A 24796-nucleotide genomic window follows, 5' to 3' on the forward strand; every position below is an offset into this window, starting at 1 on the left:
CGATCTTTTACAGGATCTCACCAGAGTGGCCGAACATGGTGGCCACACATTCTCCAGTGTAGAAGTCGAAGATGCTGATGTTTTTGTCTGAGCAGCTCGTGGCAACATAGAGGCCAGATGGATCTGTCTGAACCTGATAATCCACATTCACATGGATCAATACCTGTGTGACTGACGTTCAAAGCAGTGTCTGAAGTAATTCAAGGTCTGTTTACCTTGATAACGGTCCCGTCCTCCCCTTGGGATCCCTTGTAAACCTTCTTCTGTTTGCCGTTGCCGATGTTAAAGATCCTGCAGAGAACAAGAAATCTTTATGTTTGTGTCGTTACAGCTATGAAAAAAAATGAAGACTACATGAAAATTACTAATTTATTATGATTTATTAGGTACAGTATAGGGCCAGACGGAATCTGCGGACATTTTTGCCAAATCTGCGGATTTATGCAGAATGATTTTGGTAGTATCACAACTAAAAAAATTTATATTTAAAATAAATAATAATAGCTTTTTAATTTTTATTAAATATTTACAATGCAAATCAAATTAGATTCACTTATTTGGTAAACAAAGCAAGTCTCTTATATAATATATCTATTAAAAGGCAGAAAATATTACTTTAAAATATTACTTTACAAACTGTATTGTAAATAAATCATAAGAACATTTTCATATTAGTCAATAATATTACTGAAATTAATTTAAAAACTAAATAAATAAACACTACCTGACAAAAGTCTTGTCACCTATCCTAGTTTTAGGAACAACAAATAATAATTTGACTTCTAGCTGATCATTTGGTATCAGAAGTGGCCTATGAAAGGCAAAGGCCTCTAGATTACGCTTATTTGACCAAAACAAAATATGATCATCATAATTTTTAATGATTTAATTAGGACAGTAAGGTCTGACTTTGCTTAGACAAAAGTCTTGTTACTTAACAGAAATAATGTCCAGTATAGAATATAAAGTCATGGTGCAGTAGAAAAAGAATGAATATTGTGTCTGACTCCATCATGAGCTTGGAGGACTGCATCCATACATCTCTGCAATGACTCAAATCACTTATTAATAAAGTCATCTGAAATGGCAAAGAAAGCGTTCTTGCAGGACTCCCAGAGTTCATCACGACACTTTGGCTTCATCTTCAATGCCTCCTCCTCCATCTTACCCCAGACATGCTCAATAATGTTCATGTCTGGTGACTAGGCTGGCCAATCCTGGAGCACCTTGACCTTCTTTGCTTTCAGGAACTTTGATGTGGAGGCTGAAGTATGAGAAGGAGAAGCTATCCTGCTGAAGAATTTGCCCTCTCCTTTGGTTTGTAATGTAATGGGCAACACAAATGTCTTGATACCTCAGGCTGTTGATGTTGCCATCCAATCTGCAGATCTCTCGCACGGCCTCATACTGAATGTAACCCCAAACCATGAGTTTTCCTTCACCAAACTTGACTGATTTTTGTGAGAATCTTGGGTCCATGCGAGTTCCAATAGGTCTTCTGCAGTATGTGATGATTGGGATGCAGTTCAACAGATAACTCATCAGAAAAATCTACCTTCTGCCACTTTTCCAAATGATCAACTAGAAGTCAAGTTATTATGTGTTGCTTTTACAACTAGGATCAACAACAAGACTTTTGTCAGGTAGTGTAAATTTATACACCATGAATAGATGAATGAATAGACTCAATGATGGGCTAAAAATTTGTGGAATTTCTGTACTGACTTCCACCAGTCCAAAGAAATTTGCTATAGGTGAATTGGGTAAGCTAGATCGTCCATAGTGTATGAGTGTGTATGGGTGTTTCCCAGTGATGGGTTGCAGCTGGAAGGGCATCTGCTGCAAAAAACATATGTTGGATAAGTTGGCGGTTCATGCCGTTGTGACGACCCCAGATTAACAAAGTGACTGAGCCGAAAAGAAAATGAATGAATGAATAAATTAATTCATGGGGTAAAACAAATATCCAAAAGTGAATCATTTGGAAATGTAAATTTCACTTGTCAAGTGTTTCAGAATTGTACAGTATTTTGCCCCTTTCTTTTCCAGCCACATGGAGGCGCTGCAGCGTCATGCCATCAGCTTTTGCTATTCTTTCTCCAGCAGATTAAACAAGCAGAGCGCCAGTTTTGGGAGGAGCAGAACCAAACCAATGACCCCTCAGGCTTCACATGACTTACAGCAGAAAACAAAACGAGTCTGTGTCCATTAGAAGCATTGAAAACCTTGAATGAGCTCCAGTACACAGGCCTACAGCACTGACTGTTGACTCTATTGATATATTTGTATAGGTCGGGACGCCTTCTTTTAGGATCATTCATTGCAGCTGCACCAAAAAGCATAGAAAAGATGCTGCTTCCAGTGAGAATGAGACAAAGCTGTTAAATGGACGGCTGTATTATACACGGCATTCCTGGCATTTTTCTTGCCCACGGTGCAGAATAAATTTGCTCTTGTCGTTTGAATGAACAAAGAAAAACAGTTGCAAGTCATGCGCTGTGCTGGTTCCTTCCTAATGTTGGCCTTTTGTGTGGGATAGCACAGTGAGACTTGCTAAAGACAATTTGGGAATAAGTGCCAACACTGTAAAATAATGAGCAGAGGAGGCAGCATTGGGGCAGATCTCACCAAACTGCTGTAACACCTAAAAACATTTGGTGCCACGCATGGTAGTAATGATCATTTTGAACTGTCACCCACTCTGTGTGTATGTGTATATGTATATGTATATATATGTACTTTTGAGGCTTTTCAGTCGAGAATGTAGTTGTTTAGATTGCAACTATGAAGTTTATTTATAATGATAGTGCCTATTTTAAATATTTATAATTTTGGAGATTCAGCCCATCGGCGGCCATCAGCCTGTCATACTGAACAGAGCAAAGATGGCTGGTGTTGTCCATCCACAAGATGGTGACAGAGACAGCATAATGAGTGCTTAGGGGAGAAAAACTCAGTATTTTCTTTTCATATTTCAAACTACAGCTGATCAAATCATTATAAATCAGGTAAATGACTATCTAAACCAATCTCTCTCTTTTGTATTTTGTAGTGCTGTATTTATACTATAGTAATCTGCAAGTGTTTGCTTTGCTTTTGGCTTTTTTGGGGTTAATTATTGTGATCTCCCGATTGCAACAGAAAAATACTGGGAAATCTCTGTAGACTGATGGCATTTCATGCCGTTCAGCCTTATAATCTTAAAATGTGAGCAAAATCACCTGTTTTGTTATCACTTAAGGCCTTAAGGCATTACGCTAGATAATCATTCAGATACTAGCTCTAAAGTGACGTTTGTGAACTGGCAACGGTTTCTGCTGTTCTGAAAGTCAGCTGCAGATGTGAATGAGTGGTGGAAGAAAGTAGTTCCTCCTAAAATTTTTGAGACTTTCTGTGTTTGATTTTCTTTTTATATACATGATTATGCCATTGAACTGTTGTATAAATGCAATATCACACTCGTAGCAGTGCAATACAGCCATATCACACTGCTACTCATGTGATATTGCTCATATATAAGGTGTTAGCTACAGTTTTCTAGTCCAAATATATATATATATTAAAAAAAATCTTCAACTAAGAAGCATTTTTCTAGTCAAGTAAAAATTATACGTTTTTTAGTTAAACAAGCAAAAATTAACTGCCAGTGGAATGAAAAAATAAACTTGTTTTAAATTGTTTTGCTTATCCCACTGGCAGTTTACTTAGCTTGTTTAATAAGTACACACTTAATTTGAACTAGTTTTTTTTCTGAAAATAAAACAATTTCAGTAGTCTAGAAAATTCCTTTGACTTAAGAAATTTTAGACATTTGGATCAAATGTTAAAAACTTTAAGCTAGAAAAGCCTTTTTTTCAAGAGTTCCCACTTAGATATGCTTGGCGTATAAAGCAGGTTTGGCATGCTGTCCCGGGAGAGAACCCTGAGCTCGGAGATATTTGAGCCCAGGGCTCCCGCCCGGTCGATAAGCATATCAGAAGATCCGAGATCAGGTAGGTCTCGAGAGCTCCCCCTTTAGAAAAGGGAGGAAAAGGAGGAGATGGGGTGGAAGGGGGGATTCTTCCAAACGAAGATAGAAACAGTAGGGAGAAAATGATCCATTAATAGTAGACTAGGATCACTCTGATTGGATTATTACTGATTAAAGATGAGTGGCCAGACGTGCTCAATCATATCACGTGCTCCTCTCGAAATTAGTTTATAAAACTTCACTTGTGGTGTAAATGTGTTGTACATATAGTGCATATAAATCTATTGAGGCAAACCTTTTAAGTAAAATATAATGATCCTACACACACGTCACCAAGTGATGAAAATATGCAGATAAATAAAAACAACTAGATCTTTTGTTTTAATATGCAATGTATAATTTTATGTGACCTGGATGTACAGTCAAGCCTCAAATTATTCATATGTCTGGCAAATTATTCAACCAGCAAGTGACTGTAAATGACACAGGCATCTCCCAAAAGATAATAAGATGATGTGGACGAGCCACCATTGTGGAAAAAATAAATATTTCTCAGCTTTTATTTACATTTTAACTCAAACTTTAAGTCAGAATTTGCCAGTTGTATCATTTCGGGCTTGAGTGTATGTTTGTGTCAAACACAGAATGAGGTGAACAGGTTGTGTCTAATGAATTTGGCTGGTCATGTGTCTCAGACAGTACAGACAGCCTGACTCTGAATGTGTGTATGTTTGTACTCATGGCCTACAACATGCTAAATACCACTGGATTAACTAGTCAAGCCTCTAATTCCATCCTACTCTAAAAACACCTGAGTGATAATCTGACAATGCTGAGAGCCAGGCTACAGATGACTGTATGCTCTATCATATGTGGATGATAACACTTGTTTATACAATACAATACAAGCTCATAAATTGTCAGGATACTGTCAAAATAAAGTAATCAAAACATATCTAAGTACATGAAGATACAAAAGCAGGTGTAACACACACCAGTCACAAAATAACAGACTGGATTGTCCAGGAAGACAGGCTCAACTAGCAGACACACATGAGGACAGCATATCATTACTATTATTGTTAATGGGCGTGCAGAAGTAATGGTAGTAGTGATAGTAGTGGAAGTGGCAGTAGTAGTAATAATTGTAGTAAAAAGTACTATGTACAATTCACTTTTTTATTGTATGCGTTTTATTTATTTATAAAGGGACAATGTACAACATGACATGTGCCAGAGTTAGCTATAAAGCTACTTTACATCTATAGTCCCTGGGCAGGATGTTGTAACAAAATTAACAATATTAAATTAAAAAAATAGTACAATACATACTTACTTATTGTGTTCACATGTGTTGCTGGTAGGAGTACTACAATTGTATTAGTAGTAGTAGCAGTGAATGGTGGTGGTGATATTATTAGTAGTATTGCAGTAAAGCAATAGTAGTTGTAGAAGTGACAGCAGTAAAAGTAACAGTGGTGGTAATAGTTGTAATGCAGTAGTAGTAGTAATGGTGGTAGTAATGGTAGTAGTTGTGGAGGTTGTAGCTTAAGTACCTGCAGTACTAGCAATGAGTAGTGGTTATTGTAATAGTGTTACATTTCACCCAAAAGTGATTATTCTGTCATGATTTACTCATGCTTTACTTGTATAATATCTATAAATGTTGCTACCATTGATGTCCATAGTATTGGCCAATGGTCACGTTTTCAGCTTTTTTCAGAATAAAGCTCATAAAGCTCCGAAACCATATGAGGGCGAGTAAAAAAAATGTATCTCTGAAAAATTGTAACTACTGTACATTTCGCAAGAGCAGAGCAAAAGATCTATGATTGGCCAGGTTACCATAGCTGTGATGCCGAGATCTGTGGGAGTGGAGAGAGGCTGGTGGTGGGAGTATTTAACAGGTCCCAAATCCTGTGGAGGAGCTCAGGATGGATACTTTTGTTTTGTGTTTATTTTCTGATTACAGATGAGGAACGTTTGCCGATCCTGACCTTACTTGTACAGCTGCAAGTTTGAATTACAGTTATAATAACATCCCATGTAGTGTTGTGCTAGTAGTTATAGTAGTATAACAATATATATATATATATATATATATATATATATATATATATATATATATATATATATATATATATATATATATATATATATATATATATATATATATATATATATATATATATATATATATATATATAGTATATACCTGTATGTACACGACAGCAATAATAATAATAATAATAATAATAATAATAATAATAAATAATAATAATAAATTATAAATAATATTAATAATAATAAATAAATAATAATAATAATAAATGATAAATAATAATAATAAATAACAATAATAATAATAATATTAAATAATATTTACTGGAAAAACTGGATCAGAAAACCAAGAAAACAAACCTGATGCTGCGATCCTGACAGCCAATAACAGCATACTTCCGCGTAGGGTCGATGTCCATGTCATACAGAGTGGTCTTCCTCACTATGTGATGAGTACGTGTGAACGCTGTTCCCTCCTCAGTCTGTTTTGGGATGTTTAATGAGTGGTTCAGTAATGTTCGGTAAGGAAAAATAACTTGCAATTAATTCTTATTCTAATTTAAATAAATGCTTTCAATCAAATATCATGAAATAAACAAAAACTCAATGTCACATTTTATTTGTATAGCACCTTAAAATAGCACGAATGTAGACCAAAGTGCTTCACAGACATGCAAAAAAGCAGGAGATTTGTGGATTTGTAAATAGACTATAATCCTTGGTTCTAGTTTACATTTTGAGGTCAGAATAAAACTGATTTAAGTTTTGAAGGAGATTTTTAGTGGCCTATGTAAAAGTCATACAAGCTCTTTCAGATGTCTTTCAATTTCAATACAGACATATCAATGGATAATTTGCATCACTATTGTTTTATCTTCACAACCATTTTGTTATATATACATTTCCTAAATGATGTTTTACAGAGCAAGGAGTTTTTCCACAGTATTTCCTATAATATTTTTTCTTCTGGAAAAGTCTTATTTGTTTTATTTTGGCCAGAATCAAAGCAGTTTTTAATATTATTAAAACCATTTTAAGGTCAATATTATTAGCCCCCTTAACCATTTTTTTTTTTTAGATTGTCTACAGAACAAACCATAGTTATACAATAATTTTAATAATAATTAATTACCCTAGTTAAGCCTTTAAATGTCACTTTAAGCTAAATACTAGTATCTTGAAAAATATCTAATCAAATATTATTTACTGGCATTTAGAAATTTAAAAATGCGATTGAAAAAATCTCTCCGTTAAACAGAAATTGGTGGATAAACTATACAATTCTGGAGGACAAATGATTCAACTGCACATTTATCTACAGTTGAAGTCAGAATTATTAGCCCCCCTTTGAATATTTTTCTTTTTAAAATATTTCCCAAACTATGTTTAACAGAGCAAGGAAATTTTCACAGTATGTCTGATAATATTTTTTCTTCTAGAGAAAGTCTTATTTGTTTTATTTCGGCTAGAATAAAAGCTGTTTTTTTATTTTTTATGAGCTATTTTAAGGTCAAAATTATTAGCCCCTTTGAGCTCTTTTTTTTTCGACTGTATTTAGAACAAACCATCGTTATACAATAACTTATTATCCTAATTACCCTAACCTGCCTAGTTAACCTAATAAACCTAGTTAAGCCTTTTAATGTCACTTTAAGCTGTATAGAAGTGTCTTGAAAAATATCTAGTCAAATATTATTTCCTGTCATCATGGCAAAGATAAAAGAAATCATTAAATCAATCGTTATTAGAAATGAGTTAATAAAACTATTATGTTTAGAAATGTGTTGAAAAAATCTTCTCTCCGATAAACAGAAATTGGGGTAAAAATAAACAGGGGGACTAATAATTCTGACTTCAACTGTACTTATATATGTTAAGATTTTAACATTTAGAAACATACAGAGACTCTTCATTGCTGATGGATTGATTCAGGACATCAGAAGAGCTTGTTTGTGTCTCACACTTAATCACTGGCCGCTGGTATCTCATTTGCAGAAGGGTGTTAAGTGCTTGCGTGTCTATTTAAATCAGGTGCTCTTGGAAACTCTGGCAACTGTTTCTTGAGGGCTGAGGAATCTGACAGCTGAATCTGTCCCTGTTTCACCCTTCATAACCGATGAAGGAAACACCACTCCTCCATTATTAAGATGATGATGAATAGGTCATAATAAAGAATTAAGATCTAAAAGTAAAGCGTCTCACCTTCTGTGCTGTGCGGAAGTAGATGCTCTTATCAGCACCACAACTGATCATTCTGACTTTTCCTTCATTAGCTGAAAATGAAGCACACGTCACACATTAACATTTCTAGTATTTGTTGGTAACACAGTCATATGATGCTGTTTTGCTGTGTCAGAGTTTATTCATTCATTCTCCTTTGGCTTAGTCCCTTTATTCATCAGGGGTCACCACAGCGGACTGACCCGCCAACTTATCCAGCATGTGTTTTATGCAGCTGATGTCCTTTCAGCTGAAACCCAGCACTGGGAAACATCAGAATTTATTCAACACTGAAAATTCTGTCCAAGTTTGTTCACAAAATAAGTTATTTTGAAATATGTTAGAAACCGGTAACCATTGACTTCCATAGTATTTTTTTTCTTACTATAGAAGTCAAGTGGGGCACAGTGGTGGTTAGCACTGTCACCTCACAGCAAGAAAGTTGCTAGTTTGAGTGCCGGCTGGGCCAGTTGGCATTTCTGTGCGGAGTTTGCATGTTCTCCCTGTGTTGGCGTGGGTTTCCTCCAGGTGCTCTGGTTTCCCCCACAGTCCAAAGACATGTGGTGAATTGAATAAACTAAATTGGCCATAGTGTGTGTGCTTGTGAATGCGAACGTGTATGGGTGTTTCCTAGTAGTGGGTTGCAGCCGGAAGGGCATCCGCTGCGTAAAAACATATGCTGGAATAGTTGCTGGTTTATTCCGCTGTGGGGACCCCCTGATATATAAGGGACTAAGCTGAAGGAAAAGTAATGATTAGAAGTAGATGGTAACCGGTTTCTAATATTTATCTAAATATCTTCTTTTGTGTTCAACAGAGAAAAGAAACGTAGAAACTTTGGGACTACTTTAGGGTGAGTTACATTTATTTTTAGGAGAAATATCCCTTTAAGAGGCACATGAAAACAGTGTATTTTTGTGTTCACTCAAAAAAAGAGAGTATATACAGCATGGTGTTTAAAAAAAAAGATCCATGAGAAAATTTGAGTTGAAACTTAAAAAACAAAATCTGGAGATACCTAAAACTTTTACATATTATTACATACAGTTGAAGTCAGAATTATTCACCCTCCTGTGATTTTTTTTTAATATTTCCCAAACGATGATAAACAGACCAAGGCATTTTTCACAGTATTTCCTATAATATTTTTTCTTCTGGTGAAAGTCTTATTTGTTTTATTTCAGCTAGAATAAAAACAGTTTTAATTTTTTTTAGGGTCAATATTATTAGCCCCCTTTATAAATATTTTTTTTCGATTGTCTACAGAACAAACCAATCTTATATAATAACTTGCCTAATTAACCTAGTTAAGCCTTTAAATGTCACTTTAAGCTGAATTCTAGTATCTTGAAAAATATCTAGTGAAATATTCTTTAGTCATCATGGCAAAGATAAAATAAATCAGTTATGCAGAAATTGGGGGAAAAAATTAACAGGGGAGCCAATAATTAAGCAGGGTTAATAATTCTGATTTCAACTGTATATTAAAAAGGGTAAAACAGTACCCTTTAAAAAAATTAACTAGCTCTTACCAGCAAACCGGACAGCAGTGATGGAGGAAGAGTGTTCATCCAGTGTTTGCAGCAGGCTGTATTCCTTATCCGCATCCAGAATATGGATCAGTCTGTCTCTGCTAGCCGTGGCCAACAGTTTCAGGCCTAAAGATACACAGATTATTAAAAAAAGAACTGTTAATTTCTCCTTTTAATTGTTTTTAACTGTGCATGGTATCAAAAGAGATTAATATTATTCTGCAAGATGCGTTCTATTTATAAAAATAACAAGTAAGACATTTGTTCAATCATTCAGCCAAGTCCCTGATTTATCAGGGGTCGGCACAGCAGAATGAATCGCCAACTACTCTGGCATACGTTTTACATAAGAGATGCCCTTTCAGTTGCAATGAAATTTTAATTTTTTTTAAAAGGATTCAATTTCAGTTAAACACAGTTTTCTGTAACTTCCATTTGATTAAATACTTAAAAAAAAAAAAATCAAAAACATTGCATCGCTGAGCATCAAATCAGCATATAAGAATGATTTCTGATGGATCATGTGACACTGAAGTAATTAATTACATTTTAAAATATATTCAAATACAAAATGGTAACATTAAAATGTAATATTTCATGAAATTACTGTTTAAAGGGGACATATTATGCACCTTTTTACAAGCTGTAAAAATAAATTTCTGGTGTCCCTGGAGTGTGTATGCGAAGTTTCAGCTCAAAATACCCCCTAAATAATGCTTAATAACTCTTTGAAACGGCCCCTTTTAGTATTGGATAACAATTGTGCCATTTTGGTGACTGTCGCTTTAAATTCAAATGAGCTCTTTTCAAAAGAGGGTTTGTGTCTGCATAGTGGCAGATTCAGAACAATACTAACATCTTATGTTAATCAGGGAGAGATCGTAACTAATGGGTCAGGGCTTTCCCCATCTGATGACACCTGTAAAGGGAGAATGTCAATCTTTCTGCAGACTGTTCTTAACAAGTGCGATCATAAAAAAATTAAATGTATACATTTTTACCATTAGAAGCCGGTTATTTCCACACCCTATTGCTAAAGAACTGTGTTTAAACTCCTTATAAAAGTGATTTTTGCATAATAGGTCCCCATTAACTATTTTTAATCAAATAAATGCAGCCTTGTTGAGAAAACATCCAAAAATTTCAATGGTTGTGTACAAAAAAATATGATGTTTTTTCATATTGTCATTGTATTATCATCTGACACCAACACCAGTACCCCGTAAGTACATTTCTGTAAAGAGACACCAGCTGAACGGCATTTTTGAAATAGTGTTAAAACGTTGAGTATCCAATTAGCCGTGTTGAGAGTGATTTCTTCTCACTCTTTTCACACCACACGCCGATTCACTTATGCTCTCTATTCACACGTGACTTCACACGGTGAAGAAAGAATGCAAATGACTCCCAAAGTGTGAGAGCAAAAACATGAGATGTGTCTGCAACCCTAAGCAGAACAAATAAGCCAGCTCATGTTGAAATTTTTCATATACAGTTGTCAAAATTATTCGCTCTCCTGTGATTTTTTTTATTTTTTATTCTTTTTTAAATATTTCCCAAATGATGTTTAACAGAGTAAGGAATTGTTTTATTTCAGCTAGAATAAAAAGGCGTCTTTAATTTTTTAAAAAACAATTTTAAAGGTCAATATTATTAGCCCCCTCAAGCTTTTTTCCCCGACTGTTTACAGAACAAACCACCATCATACAACAACTTGCCTAATTACCCTAGCTTGCCTAATTAACCTAGTTAAGCTTTTAAATGTCACTTTAAGCTGAATACTAGTATCTCGTAAAATATCAGGTAAAAAATTATGTACTGTCATCATGGCAATGATAAAATAAACCAGTTATTAGAAATGAGTTATTAAAACTATTAAGTTTAGAAATGTGTTGAAACTAAATCAGAACCCCTTCAGTTTATCAATTGATTGATGAAAGCACATCTTAATACCAGATGTAAACAGGTACTTGGGTCGAATGGTATTTAAAGGGACAGTTCACTTAAAAATGAATATTTGCAAACTTACCCTCAGATGATTTCAGAACGTTCTGAGTTTCTACTTTCTTTTAAATACTAAAGAAGATATTTTGAAGAAAGTTGAAGTCTTGTAACCATTGACCACAGTTGAAAACACAAATAATGTGGAAGTCAGTGTTTACAGGTTAACAGCTTTCTAAAAAAATATCTTGTTTTTCTTTTTAAGTACATTAAAATTGATATAAATAAAAATTAATCTATAAAAATGAAATAAAAAATGAATCTATAAAAACAATCAAATAAATACTTAACTTTTATTAATCTATCAAAATAAAAGTCATTTAAAAATAAAGCAAAGATAAACATTTTAAAGACATTGCATAAATCAACTAAAATCTAATATAATGTTGAAATGAAATTACAGTAATTAAATTAAATGAAAAAAAACCCTAGCAACCACTAAGCAATGCCTCAGCAACCACCACTTTCACTTTAAATTGTTGACCATGTCTTTAGTATATTATCACAGTAGAAATACTATGGTAGTCTGTTTTTATCACTTCACCATGACAACACAATGGATTTTTTTGAAGTGCTGATGCTTTCCAATCTATATTATCTTGCTGTTTTGGATCAACTATTGCTCCGTCATCTATTACTGGTATGTCAGTTTCCTCAAAGTCATGCTAGCATCTATTCTCTTGAATAGAGTTCAGCTTAATAGCTTTCTTTAAAAAAGTCTTTGGTGTTCAACAGAATAAATAATGTAAAACCAATTTTTTAACAATAAATGATGACAGTTTTAGTTTTAGGTGAACTGTCCCTTTAAGAGTTTTCTACACTGAGGGTTCAGTGTAGAGAATGTTAGCGTGCAGGTTATGTGCAGCCTACCGATCAGCCATTTTAGCTAGTTACAGTGAGAAAACCCTATCAGCTACAAGTGAGTGCAGGAGAAGAATAACTGTGTGTGTACCTCGGTGTGTGTGTTCTAGCAGATGTTCTGTTTCTCATCCAGCTCAATGTCTGGCCCAGAGCCTGATATAAACTAGCAGCTAAAGCAACACATGCTCAACACAACTTACTGCACAAACAGGCCATTAGAATGACTCTCAATACGCCTGCTTTAAAGCCTGAGAGACTCAAGAGCTTCAGAGAACCAGAGAGAATCAGGCTATTATAGTTTAATGGTGTTTAGAGGCAAGATTTTAATCTAACAGGCAAGGATAAGGGTTGGGAAAAGCCCATGGACTTACAATACATTAAAGAGCAGTCTAAGCATTGTTGTTGTTAAAGATCTATTTTATTCATTTATTCATTTTCTTTCCAGCTTAGTCCCTTTATTAATCTGGGGTCGCCACAGCGGAATGAACCACCAACTTATCCAGCATATGTTTTTACACAGCGGATGCCCTTCCAGCTGCAACCCATCACTGGGAAACATCCATACACACAAACACACTCATACACTACGGACAATTTAGCTTATCCAATTCACCTATACCATATGTTTTTGGACTGTGGCGGTAACCAGAGCACCCGTAGGAAACCCACGCCAACATGGGGAGAACATGCAAACTCCACACAGAAACACCAACTGACCCCAATTTTATTGTAAATTTTATTATAAATTTAATTTTATTAATACATTATAATTTAATTACTAATTTAATTAATAACTACACATGGAAAATATCTTAAATGTTGCTTTAGCAGCTCACCAAAATAATATGTAGATACTAAAATGGTTTTTAAAATAATTAAAAATAATGTATGCTATTATGTATTACTACAAATAAAAGAAAAATACAATTACATCGTGTTAAAAAACATTTTAATTCGATTTTTTTATAACTTTTTAACTTTATTTTATTTTTATCTTACTTTAAAACTTAAAGTTAAAAAGTTATAATAAAAATCTAATTAAAATGTTTTCTAAAAGGATCTACTTGTATTTCTGTTTCTGTTATTTGTTGTCCATAATAGCATCTTACTCCAGAATATTGTGTAAAGATCTTTGTGCAAAGGTTCGAAGACTCGTTCTCGCCCCCTACAGTGCAATTCGGTCAGGTATACATCCGTGCTAAAATATCAAGGTGAAAGTCATCATAGCTTGCGTAGAACAGACCCAGCTCCCAACCTAACTTTGAGAATAGATTAACAGCGATATTTTTTTAATCACCCAATAAGAGTCTCTCGTTATCGCAGCACGTTAACGCCGATAACAGCCCACAACTAATGTAAACATTGCTAACCTGCAATTATATAGTATACAGGTGATGTTTATGTGTACATGTTCAATGAAGTGTATTTGTGGTTGGTGAATTTTATGTACCCCCAACCAAGCTAAACTTGTTTTTTAATGTCATGCTAAAGAGAAAATGTGCCTACATTTTGGATGGTCTGCAGATGAGCAAATTAATAGAAAATTATTATCCCTTTAATATGGGACTGAAAACATGCCTTCAAGCTGCACCAATTTAGCTGGCCCAGTTCAAGAGGTTTTGCAGTGTAGACGCTCGCTATAAAAGCTGCTGTTGGCACATGTGTGAGGAGGCAACTCCAAGGTTAGCAAGCATCTGCTGAGCATCTGAGCTGGATCAGCACTTCTCCTTACCTCAGAGCAGGATTTAATCAGCTGCAGATCTATAAAAACACACTCAGCAGCAGCACTCACCGGTTTCAGGTTTGGAGTACTCCAGACACAAGATCTCAGAGTCGTGGGCTTGAACATCCAGAATCTCCTCCATGCTCTCCAAATCATGGATTCTGAAAACAACAGAAGTTCAGTGAGGATCTGACCGCCGAATACATTTGTTACAATATTAATTAACCAATGTATAAAGTACATCCATCCAGGTGTTTTTATTGCAGAATAAAGCATGACAGCAGCAGCCTGTTAGAGTGACGTGAAGTGGAGGGCTGTTATATAAGACTGAAGGGCTTTATTCTGTCAAAACAACCGTCCTGGATGAACTTCATCCAACATTTTACATGACTACTTGCCACAAAATGTAAAAAAAAAAAAAAAACAGTTTTGAGCCTTAATAGTCGATTAATTCCTTAATCAAACGCAAAGCTGACAGAAACGAAAATGGCTAAATGGAGCATACACTAACCTATGTATTGTATTATCCAGTCGCAAGATGGCGCTAAAGAGTCAAAAACAGCAGCGAGACAAACAAGCAAATAAATTTACTGATGGTCAAGATGATTCAAAGTACCTGGATGAGCCTGCTTTATTAGTTTCTGAGGTTGTTATCTCAGAATAGCATACGTTGGAATGTCACGACCAATCGGAATCAAGAATTCCAGACAGTTGTGTAATAATATTAGTTATTCATACATACATTTTCTTTTCGGCTTAGTCCCTTTATTAATCTGGGGTCGCTACAGCGGAATGCACCGCCAACTTATCCAGCATTTGTTTTATGCAGCGGATGCCCTTCCAGCTGCAACCCATCACTGGGAAACACATACACACTTATTCACACACACATACACTGCAGACAATTTAGCCTACCCAATTCATCTGTACCGCATGTCTTTGTACTGTGGGGGAAACCAGAGAACCCAACGCAGGGAGAACATGCAAACTCCACACAGAAACGTCAACTGACCCAGCCGAGGCTCGAACCAGCGACCTTCTTGCTGTGAGGCGACAGCACTACCTACTGCGCCACTGCGTCGCCCTGCTAAGCATTTCTTTTCCAATATTCAATTCAATTCACCATTATTTGTATAGCGCTTTTACAATGTAGATTGTGTCAAAGCAGCTTCACATAGAAGATTAAAGTAGATTGAAACGGTGTCAGTTCAGTTTTCAGTGTTTAAGTTCAGTTCAGTTTACCTCAGTTCAGTGTGGTTTAATAATCACTACTGAGAGTCCAAACACTGAAGAGCAAATCCATAATTTCCCAGTTAGAAAAGATTTTCACTTACTCAATCAAAAAAGGATTAAAAATGAATACATTTAATACACAATACAATAATAATAGTTTTGTTTGAATATTTTTTTTATAAATTTTTAAATATATCCATTTACAAACCCAATTACTTCAGTCTATAATAATAATAATTTAATAATACAAAATTAAAGTCAGGTCAGTATCCTCAGCAGTAAATAAATGAAGAACTTTTAAGCTAATGTTACTGTAAGGATAGTAATTAAATGCTATTTTTAAATAAAAAGTTAAAAGTTTTATTGAAATTAGAATTGTTTGTGATTGTATAGATGTTAATAGCCTGAACATGAACAAAGGAAAATTAAGACCTGTTAAAAAATATTTAAGACCTACAACACAACATTTTAGCAAATTTAAGACTTTTTAAGGCTTAAAATTTAACTTTTGAGACCCCGCAGACACCCTGATTTAATATTAGAATCATTCTGCAATTATTCCAATGTAACGTGTTTGAATCAATTCTTAAGGTCTATAAATTAGTCCCTTCTAGAAGCCAACTCTGCTCTGATTGGTCAGCTGGCCAAGTGTGTTTTGATTGGTCTTTACGTATATATTCCATGTCAGAAACAAAATACCCATTTCAGATTTCATCACCAGACAAAAGATTCGAAAATATAATGATTCGTTAAGGTGATTCAAAGCCAAATCTTTCTTTTAAGAGAGATAATTGTATTTATAAAGTACTAACTTTGCAATACTGTTTACGTCACAAGACAGCTATGTTACAAACTGCAGAGAAGATATTTTTTGAAACCCTCATACGACTTGTTTTTTAGCAAAAGTGACCTCACTCTGAAGTGTTAGCATGAGTCACTAAAAGTGTAACATATTATTCCCACATGCATGCACAAACACATTGTCCTTTCCATTAAAACCCTCAGAGGATCAATTAAGTGGAATCAATTAGAGCAGAAGAAGTGTTAAGCAGGCATGTGAGAAACAGACCTGAGTGTGCCGTTACGGTCTCCTGATGCCAGATGCAGCCCGTCTGGACTCACACACATGGTCCTGATGCCAGTGCGGTTCTCTGAGGTCTGTGGGTCCACCTTCTCCGAGTTACTGGAGATGGTGCAGTCTGTGTCCAGCAGGGTGGAGGTGTTGCTGTCCATGTAAATGATCTTCTGGAGATCCTTTGGTGGAGGAAAAATGATATGAGACTTTTGCATTTCATTTTATTTATATAGACATACTGTTCTATAAGATAAGGAAATAGCAGAACATGTGGAATTTGTAAAATCAGAAAAAATGTTAATTTTTTTGCAAACAAGTTCATCAAACTTTCACTAAAACTGATAATAACAAAGTTCAAATATTCTGGCTGAGCTCAAGAATCGATCGTTTCTGGGAAACTGCTATCAATGACATTTTTGGTCTTCATATTCCTAGGTCACTCAATGTACTTTATCTGGGGGATATTGCTGTTGAAGTTGAAAAAGAGCATAGATATCTATTTTAGATATTGTTGGCAACAATTAAAAAAAGGCTATAACCCGGAAATGGTATAAAAAAAGACCCACCAACTAAAGTTGAATGAAAACAGGGGTCATCAATCTCAGTCCAGGAGGGCCGGTGTCCCTGCAGGGTTTAGCTCCAACTTGCCTCAACACACCTGCCTGTGTGTTTCAAGTAAACCTACTGTAGTAAGACCTTGATTAGCTTGTTCAGGTGTGTTTGATTAGGTTTGGAGCTAAAATCTGCAAGACACCGGCCCTCCAGGAACAAGTTTGGTGAACTCTGATTTAAAATAATAGCAGAAGTTGAGGAAATGGAGAGAATGACGCGTGCACTCAGATTACAAAAACATCTTTGAAAAGAAATGGAGTAAATGGCTGGCTTTCTCCACAACCACAATATAATTAATCAGAATTTAATATTTACATAACTAAAGAGTTTACGCGTCATTAAGAGAATATGTCTGGCAACGTTTTATTTTTATTTTTTCCCTTTCTGTTTTGTTCTGGTTTTTTGGTTATGTTTCTAAAAAAAATAAAGAAAAATCCATAGAAATTAAGTTGTTCGAATATGACATTTTTTTTAAATGTATTTTTAAAAAGCAGCTAAACTCAACTTGTGTACATCTAAATTGTTTTAGGTTTTATTATTATTAAAAGTTTTTTTTTCTGTTTTAGTCTTCGCCTACAGTGTTGTGGTAAAGCCATACTTGCCAACACTCCCGTTTTTCCCGGGAGTCTACCATATTTCAGACCCATCTCCCACCACCCTCCCGTTTAGATATTTCTCCCTGAAAAACTCCCACCCCCCCAGTCCTCAGTATTTTGGTTAAGTCTGTGAAACCCCCTGGTAACCAACTCTGGTATAGGATCTAATCCCAGCCACCATCCGAAACAAGCTTCATAGAACAGTAACTAACGCCACAGTACCTGGTTCTCAACAGTGTTAATCAGACACTTCACCCCCGAACATAAAATATTATCATAAGTCTGATAATACTTATTCTTCTGGAGAAAGTTTTATTTGTTTTATTTCAGCTAGAATTAAAGCAGTTTTAAGCTATATATTTTTTCCATAGTCTACATAACAAGCCATCATTATACAATAACTTGCCTAATTACCCTAACCTGCCCAGTTAACCTAATTAACCTAGTTAAGCCTTTAAATGTCACTTTAAGCTGTATAGAAGTGTCTTGAAAAATATCTAGTCAAATATTATGTACTGTCATCATGGCAAAGATAAAATAAATCAGTTATTAGAAATGAGTTATTGAAACTATTATGTTTAGAAATGTGTTGAAAAAATCTTCTCTCTGTTAAACAGAAATTGGGGGAAAAAATAAAAAGGGGTTTGAAGTGCCCCAATTACAATACTTTGAAGATTCTGTTCATTTTAGGTTTACATTCATTCAAGCATCAGCTCTTTGCTCTCAGTGTCTGACATGGTTAATTAAAACACTTCATTTACTCTCTCTAAACCCCGCCTCACTGAGAGCTCTGATAGATCACATCAGATCCCAGTCTGTTGCGATTGGTTGACCACTCACAGAACATATCAGAAACAATAGCTCATTACCAAATCTCAATTTTCGTTCTTCCTCGGTACTTGTAAACAGTGATTGCAAGTCATTGTATAACAGTGGTTTGTTCTGTAGACTATCAAAAAATGCTTAAGGGGGCTAATAATATTGACCTTAAAATGTTTTTTAAAAAATTAAAACTGCTTTTATCCTAGCAGAAATAATACAAATAAGACTTTCTCCAGAAGAAAAAATATTATGGGAAATGTTGTGAAAAATTCCTTGCTCCGTTAAACATCATTTGGGAAATATTTGAAATAGAAAAACTATTCACAAGAAGGAGGGCTAATAATTTTGACTTCAACTGTACATGAAAACTCTCAAGAGTCCACAAATCTCACATTGCTGATGACGTTTCGGCTGAGGCTGGTGTTCTGGACGTCTGTGTGCCACAAACGGATTGTGTTGTCAGATGAACAGCTGAGGAAGGATCCGGGAGACAAACGCGGCTGCTCTCCATCCCTCGACTCTGGGTAAACCTGAGGACAGAAGAAAGAGAGATGATAAAGCACACATATAATCAAACAAACACAGGTGTATTTACTCTAGTGTGGCCTTCAATGTCTATGAGGTCATCACTGGGCGTTAATCACGAATGCGAAACACAGAGAATACAATATATCCAGGACCTTAGATGATACTGAATATCAACATTTCATTTTATTAAGATTATTACTACAGTAGAAAATTGTTTTTTATTATCAGTGCTGAGCAAAAAATAATCGTAAATAATTGCATCAAAAATATATGTGTGTGTGTTGTATACTGTATATTTATAATGTATATGTGATAAACAGACATACATAAAAACAAAATGATACAAACAAATTAGTTCCATAGATATTTAGATGTATATATAATTTGTATCATATATATATATATATATATATATATATATATATATATATATATATATATATATATATATATATATATATATATACATTTTCTCAAATATATGCATGCATGGGTGTATTTATATATACATAATACATATACTCCGCACACACCCACATACATTATGTTAAAACAAACTTTTATTTTGGATGCCATTAATCGTGATTCATTTTTGCCCGGCACTACTTACTATAACTATATTCAAGAGTTCACACTTAGCTGATGATTGATTATAAAGCATCGTTGGCATGCTGTCCCTGGAGACCATAAGATCCTCGAGCCCAGGGCTCCCTCCCGTTTGTATGGCAAGAGAGGAGTTTGAGCTCAGGTAGATCTCGAGATCTCCCCTGCTTATTTGTGGCTAATGACAAATTAGGGGTCGCTATGGAGAGATAAACTGCTGACTAAGAGCTCAGCTATGGTGCTAAATTGGGTTTGGTCAATTCACTTATGTCGCATGTCTTTGGACCGTGGGAGAAAAACGGGGCACCCGGGGGAAACCCACACTTATGTACACCCGCACTGGGAGAACACATAAACTCCGCACAGAAATGTCATCTGGCTTGGTAAGGACTTGAACCAATGACATTCTTGCTGTGAGGCAACAGTGCTAACCAATGAGCCACTGTGCCACCCTATCTAGGAAAAGGGTAGAGGAGTAGGGGTGGAAGGGGGGATTCTTCAAGACGAAGACAACTGTAGTAAAAAACTCTGATTATTTATGGTAAGTTAGGAAGCATCTGATTGGTGAATCAAGCTAATGCAGGACCAACCGTGGTCAATCATAAGCACGTGATCCTCTCGAAATTAGTTTATAAATAAACTTCAATTATTGCTAATATAATTCCTCTTCTTGAAATGCTTAAACTTAGTTTTGTGGATAAGTGCAAACATATACATGTAAACAAACCCATACACACACACACGCACACACACGCACACACACATATACATATACATATACATACAGTATACATATACATATAAATTCCTGCAAAATAGAATATAATAATGTTACTATAATATTTAATAAAGTTATATTATATAATTATAAGTGTAGTTTACATTATTTTAGATTTATTTTTCATGTAATTTGACTTTTATTATGCATTTTTTTTTTTTTATTAAATCTTTCATTTGATACTTTTATAATTAATTTAATTAGTTTTTCATTCAACATTTCGCCTGATAAAACAGTGTTTAGCTGACATTACATTCTCAATACGTCATATTTTCATTGATTACGCATTAAAAGCTTTACTTTGAGAAGTATTTCAGGAACAAAATTCCAGACAGCAAAAAAGGACAGAACAAATCAAAAGGGAAGTCAAAGTCATGAATCAAGAGATCTGAAATAAACCAACACCCATGACACAACCTGAAAACACAGCTTTTATAGTGTGTCGACAAATCCAGCAGGGGTTTTAGACATATGTAGTCTGTCACAGTGAACAAAAGCACCTAATGACACCTTCGTCTGGTACAAAAAGAGCAAACATGGAACATTCCTGATGGGATAACATAAAAAAATAACTATAAAGCAAGAGGAACAGGAGTTACAGGCTGACACCAGCAGCGGGAGGGTTTTTATTAACACAATAACCCTGTATGAGTTCACATCAGGCAACACAAAAATAATACAAAACATGAGACTTTGATACAAAAGACCTGACGCATGATTTCCACAGCCCAAATGTCAACACTCAACACAATGAAAGGACAAACAAATGTGACTGTATTCGCCAGACAGACGTCTGGACAAATTCCACTGAATTGATCTAATTCTTCTACTTGAAAGGCTTAAAATTAGTTTTGCAAGTTAATATAAAATTATATAATATTAAATATTTTACACATCTAAAAATTTATATTTCATTATATATTTTTTCAGTTGATTTGATATATGGACGTCACAGTGGCGCAGTGGGTAGCACAATCACCTCACAGCAAGAAGGCTGGTTCGAGGCTCTGTATAGTATGGGTGATTCCCAGTGATGGGTTGCAGCTGGAAGAGCATCCGCTGTGTAAAATATTTGCTGTATAAGTTTGTGGTTCATTCCACTGTGGCAGAATAAATAAGGGACTAAGCTGAAAAGAAAATGAGTGAATAATTTGATATATTATTTAATTTTTATATTACATCTTATATTAAATTTTATATTTAATTTGATATTATTTTATATATAAACATTTCTGTTTATATATAATTATATTTTTATTTCTGTTTAATTTTATACATTTGTTTATTTGAATCCATTTGTCATTTCACATTTCATTTAGCATTTTTTCTTTTTATTTGTTGTTGTACTTTTTATTTTATATTGTCTTGTTTATATTTCATATATTTTATATAACAATTTTATCATACATTTATATTTCCTTTTATTTTTACCTTTTATATTTTCTTTAATATGGCGACGCAGTGGCGCAGTAGGTAGTGCTGTCGCCTCACAGCAAGAAGGTCGCTGGTTAAACCTCGTTTCTGTGTGGAGTTTGCATGTTCTCCCTGCGTTTGTGTGGGTTTCCTCCGGGTGCTCCGGTTTCCCCCACAGTCCACAGGTGAATTGGAAAGGCTAGATTGTCCGTAGTGTATGTGTGTGAATAAGTGTGTATGGACGTTTCCCAGAGATGGGTTGCTGCTGGTAGGGCATCCGCTGCGTAAAACATGTGCTGGATAAATTGGCGGTTCATTCTACTGTGGCGACCCTTGAATAATAAAGGGAGTAAGCCGAAAAGAAAATGAATACTTCTTTCTTTTAATTTATTTATTATCCACCAGATCAGCACTACAGTTTTCAGTAACAGTCCTATTGTTTGCATTAAAAAAAACAAGGTGTTTGTCTTAATTCTCACCTCAACGCTCCACACGCAGGAGGAATGGTAGAGAGCAGAGTAAACCTTGCCCACTTTCCGCAGGTCCCGGACGTCCCACACGTACAGACTGTGATCGTTGTAGACACAGGAGAGCCATCGGCTACTGGGGTCATAAGACACGGCCACGGCGTCAGGATAGCGCACGTTCTGCTTGTAGGAGAACAGGTGGCTGTGGAGAAGTCAGCATTAAAGTACACATGAAATCAGAAGTAACCATACTGATTTTGTTAGCTCACATTGCTAGTTTTGTGGTGAATAATTAATCTGTGCATGTTATTAAGAAAAAAAATAGTTTGCCCTTGTAATCTTTAATTGAAATCTGAAAATTCACTTCCTGATGGTTTTCAGTTAAATTGTCAGATTACGTCTGTCTGAGGTATTGGGCAGGACTAACACTTAACCACGCCCATCTGAATGTCAGATTGGACAACAAACAGAAATGGTGAGCAGGAGGTGTCTGCAAGGTTGTAACTCTCTTGAACCTCTTTTCCTGATCTTCATAATGAAATGCCTACTTTACTACATCCAATCAGCTCGCAGTATAAAAACACACACACATATACATATATATATATATATATATATATATATATATATATATATATATATATATATATATATATATATATATATATATATATTATTATTATTATTATTTTTTTTTATATTCTGTTTTTAATATTCTGTTTCTCTAGGAAATGCGTCACAATATGAAAAACAAAACAAAAAAAGATCACAGCTTCCGGTTTATGTGGACTTTAAAGAGTTAAAGAGAGTAAAAACAGCTGATCTGAGGTCAGCAAGGCTCTTCTGGAAGCAGAAACCACCCTTTGACCTCTGCTGTTTACTGCCAATTATGAAGAGAGATGGACAGGAAGACAGAGTGCCTTCTGGGATTATAATATTAGCATAATATAACACAATATAATATAATATAATATATTATAATATAATATAATATAATATAATATAATATAATATAATATAATATAATATAATATAATATAATATAATATAATATAATATAACACAATATAACACAATATAACACAATATAATATAATATTAGCATAATATAATATAATATAATATTAGCATAATATAATATAATATAACACAATATAATATAATATAATAAAATATAATAATATAATAAATATAACATAATAGTGTTAGCATAATATAATATAATATAATATAATATAATATAATATAATATAATATAATATAATATAATATAATAAATATAATATAATATAATATAATATAATATAATATAATATAATATAACACAATATAATATAATATAATAAATATAATATAATATAATATAATATAATATAATATAATATAATATAATATAATTTAATATAATTTAATATAATATAATATAATATAATATAATATAATATAATATAATATAATATAATATAATATAATATTAGCATAATATAATATGATATAATATAATATAATATAATAATAAAACATAATAATATTAGCATAATATAATATAATATAATTTCATTTAATATAATGTAACGTAATAATATAGTATAATATAATATAATAATAAAATATAATAATATTAGCATAATATAATATAATGTAATGTAATGTAATATATGTGTGTAATAAAAAAATGTTCTGTATATAGGAAGAAAAAAACATTCACACAAAATAAAGTTACTGTGGATGTGTTTAAAAAAAAGAACACTAAACATTTCATTAAATGTCAAAACACTAGTGCCTATTTTATTACCTCAGTAACATTATTCTATTTTTAGTTATATTATTCATTCATTCATTCATTTTCTTTTCGGCTTAGTCTCTTTATTAATCAGGGGTCGCCACAGCGGAATGAACCGCCAATTTATCGAGCATATGTTTTATTGCAATGTTTTATTACAAAATGTAATATTACAAAAAGTTTTTACAACAATTTTTTTAAAACAAGTTTTTACAAAACAATTCAAATTCAAATATGCATAGTTTAATTAATTTTAATAATAGTTTAATTAAGTTTAATAATAGTTTAATTAAGTTTAATAATAGTTTAATTAAGTTTAATAATAATTTAATTAAGTTTAAATAATTTAATTAGCTGGTTACTGTGGATGGGTTTAAAAAAAAAACACAAAATTATTTAAATGTAATAAATTATATAAAATTAAATTAAATTAAATGTGAATAATTGGCTTTAAGTGATCATTTACATACTAATTTAAAAAGGAAATCAAAAAGCACCAATTTGAATGACCCAAATAA

General features: G+C 33.8%; 1 protein-coding gene across 2 annotated transcripts in view; it reads right to left on the reverse strand.

The window, feature by feature from the left end:
* Nucleotides 1–24796, reverse strand: part of mapkbp1 (mitogen-activated protein kinase binding protein 1) — a 119810-nt gene that overhangs the window by 25933 nt on the left and 69081 nt on the right. For both annotated transcript variants that reach the window (XM_056477701.1, XM_056477700.1), the window contains exons 9-17: nucleotides 22508–22697; nucleotides 19099–19236; nucleotides 16671–16855; nucleotides 14438–14529; nucleotides 9784–9909; nucleotides 8234–8304; nucleotides 6392–6513; nucleotides 216–291; nucleotides 22–133 (exon numbers count right to left, since the gene is read on the reverse strand). In XM_056477701.1, coding sequence (XP_056333676.1) covers nucleotides 22–133; nucleotides 216–291; nucleotides 6392–6513; nucleotides 8234–8304; nucleotides 9784–9909; nucleotides 14438–14529; nucleotides 16671–16855; nucleotides 19099–19236; nucleotides 22508–22697 — 1112 coding nt within the window. The remainder of the gene's footprint in view (nucleotides 1–21; nucleotides 134–215; nucleotides 292–6391; nucleotides 6514–8233; nucleotides 8305–9783; nucleotides 9910–14437; nucleotides 14530–16670; nucleotides 16856–19098; nucleotides 19237–22507; nucleotides 22698–24796) is intronic.

Source organism: Danio aesculapii, chromosome 17 (assembly GCF_903798145.1).
Source record: "Danio aesculapii chromosome 17, fDanAes4.1, whole genome shotgun sequence".
NCBI classification, from domain to species: domain Eukaryota; kingdom Metazoa; phylum Chordata; class Actinopteri; order Cypriniformes; family Danionidae; genus Danio; species Danio aesculapii.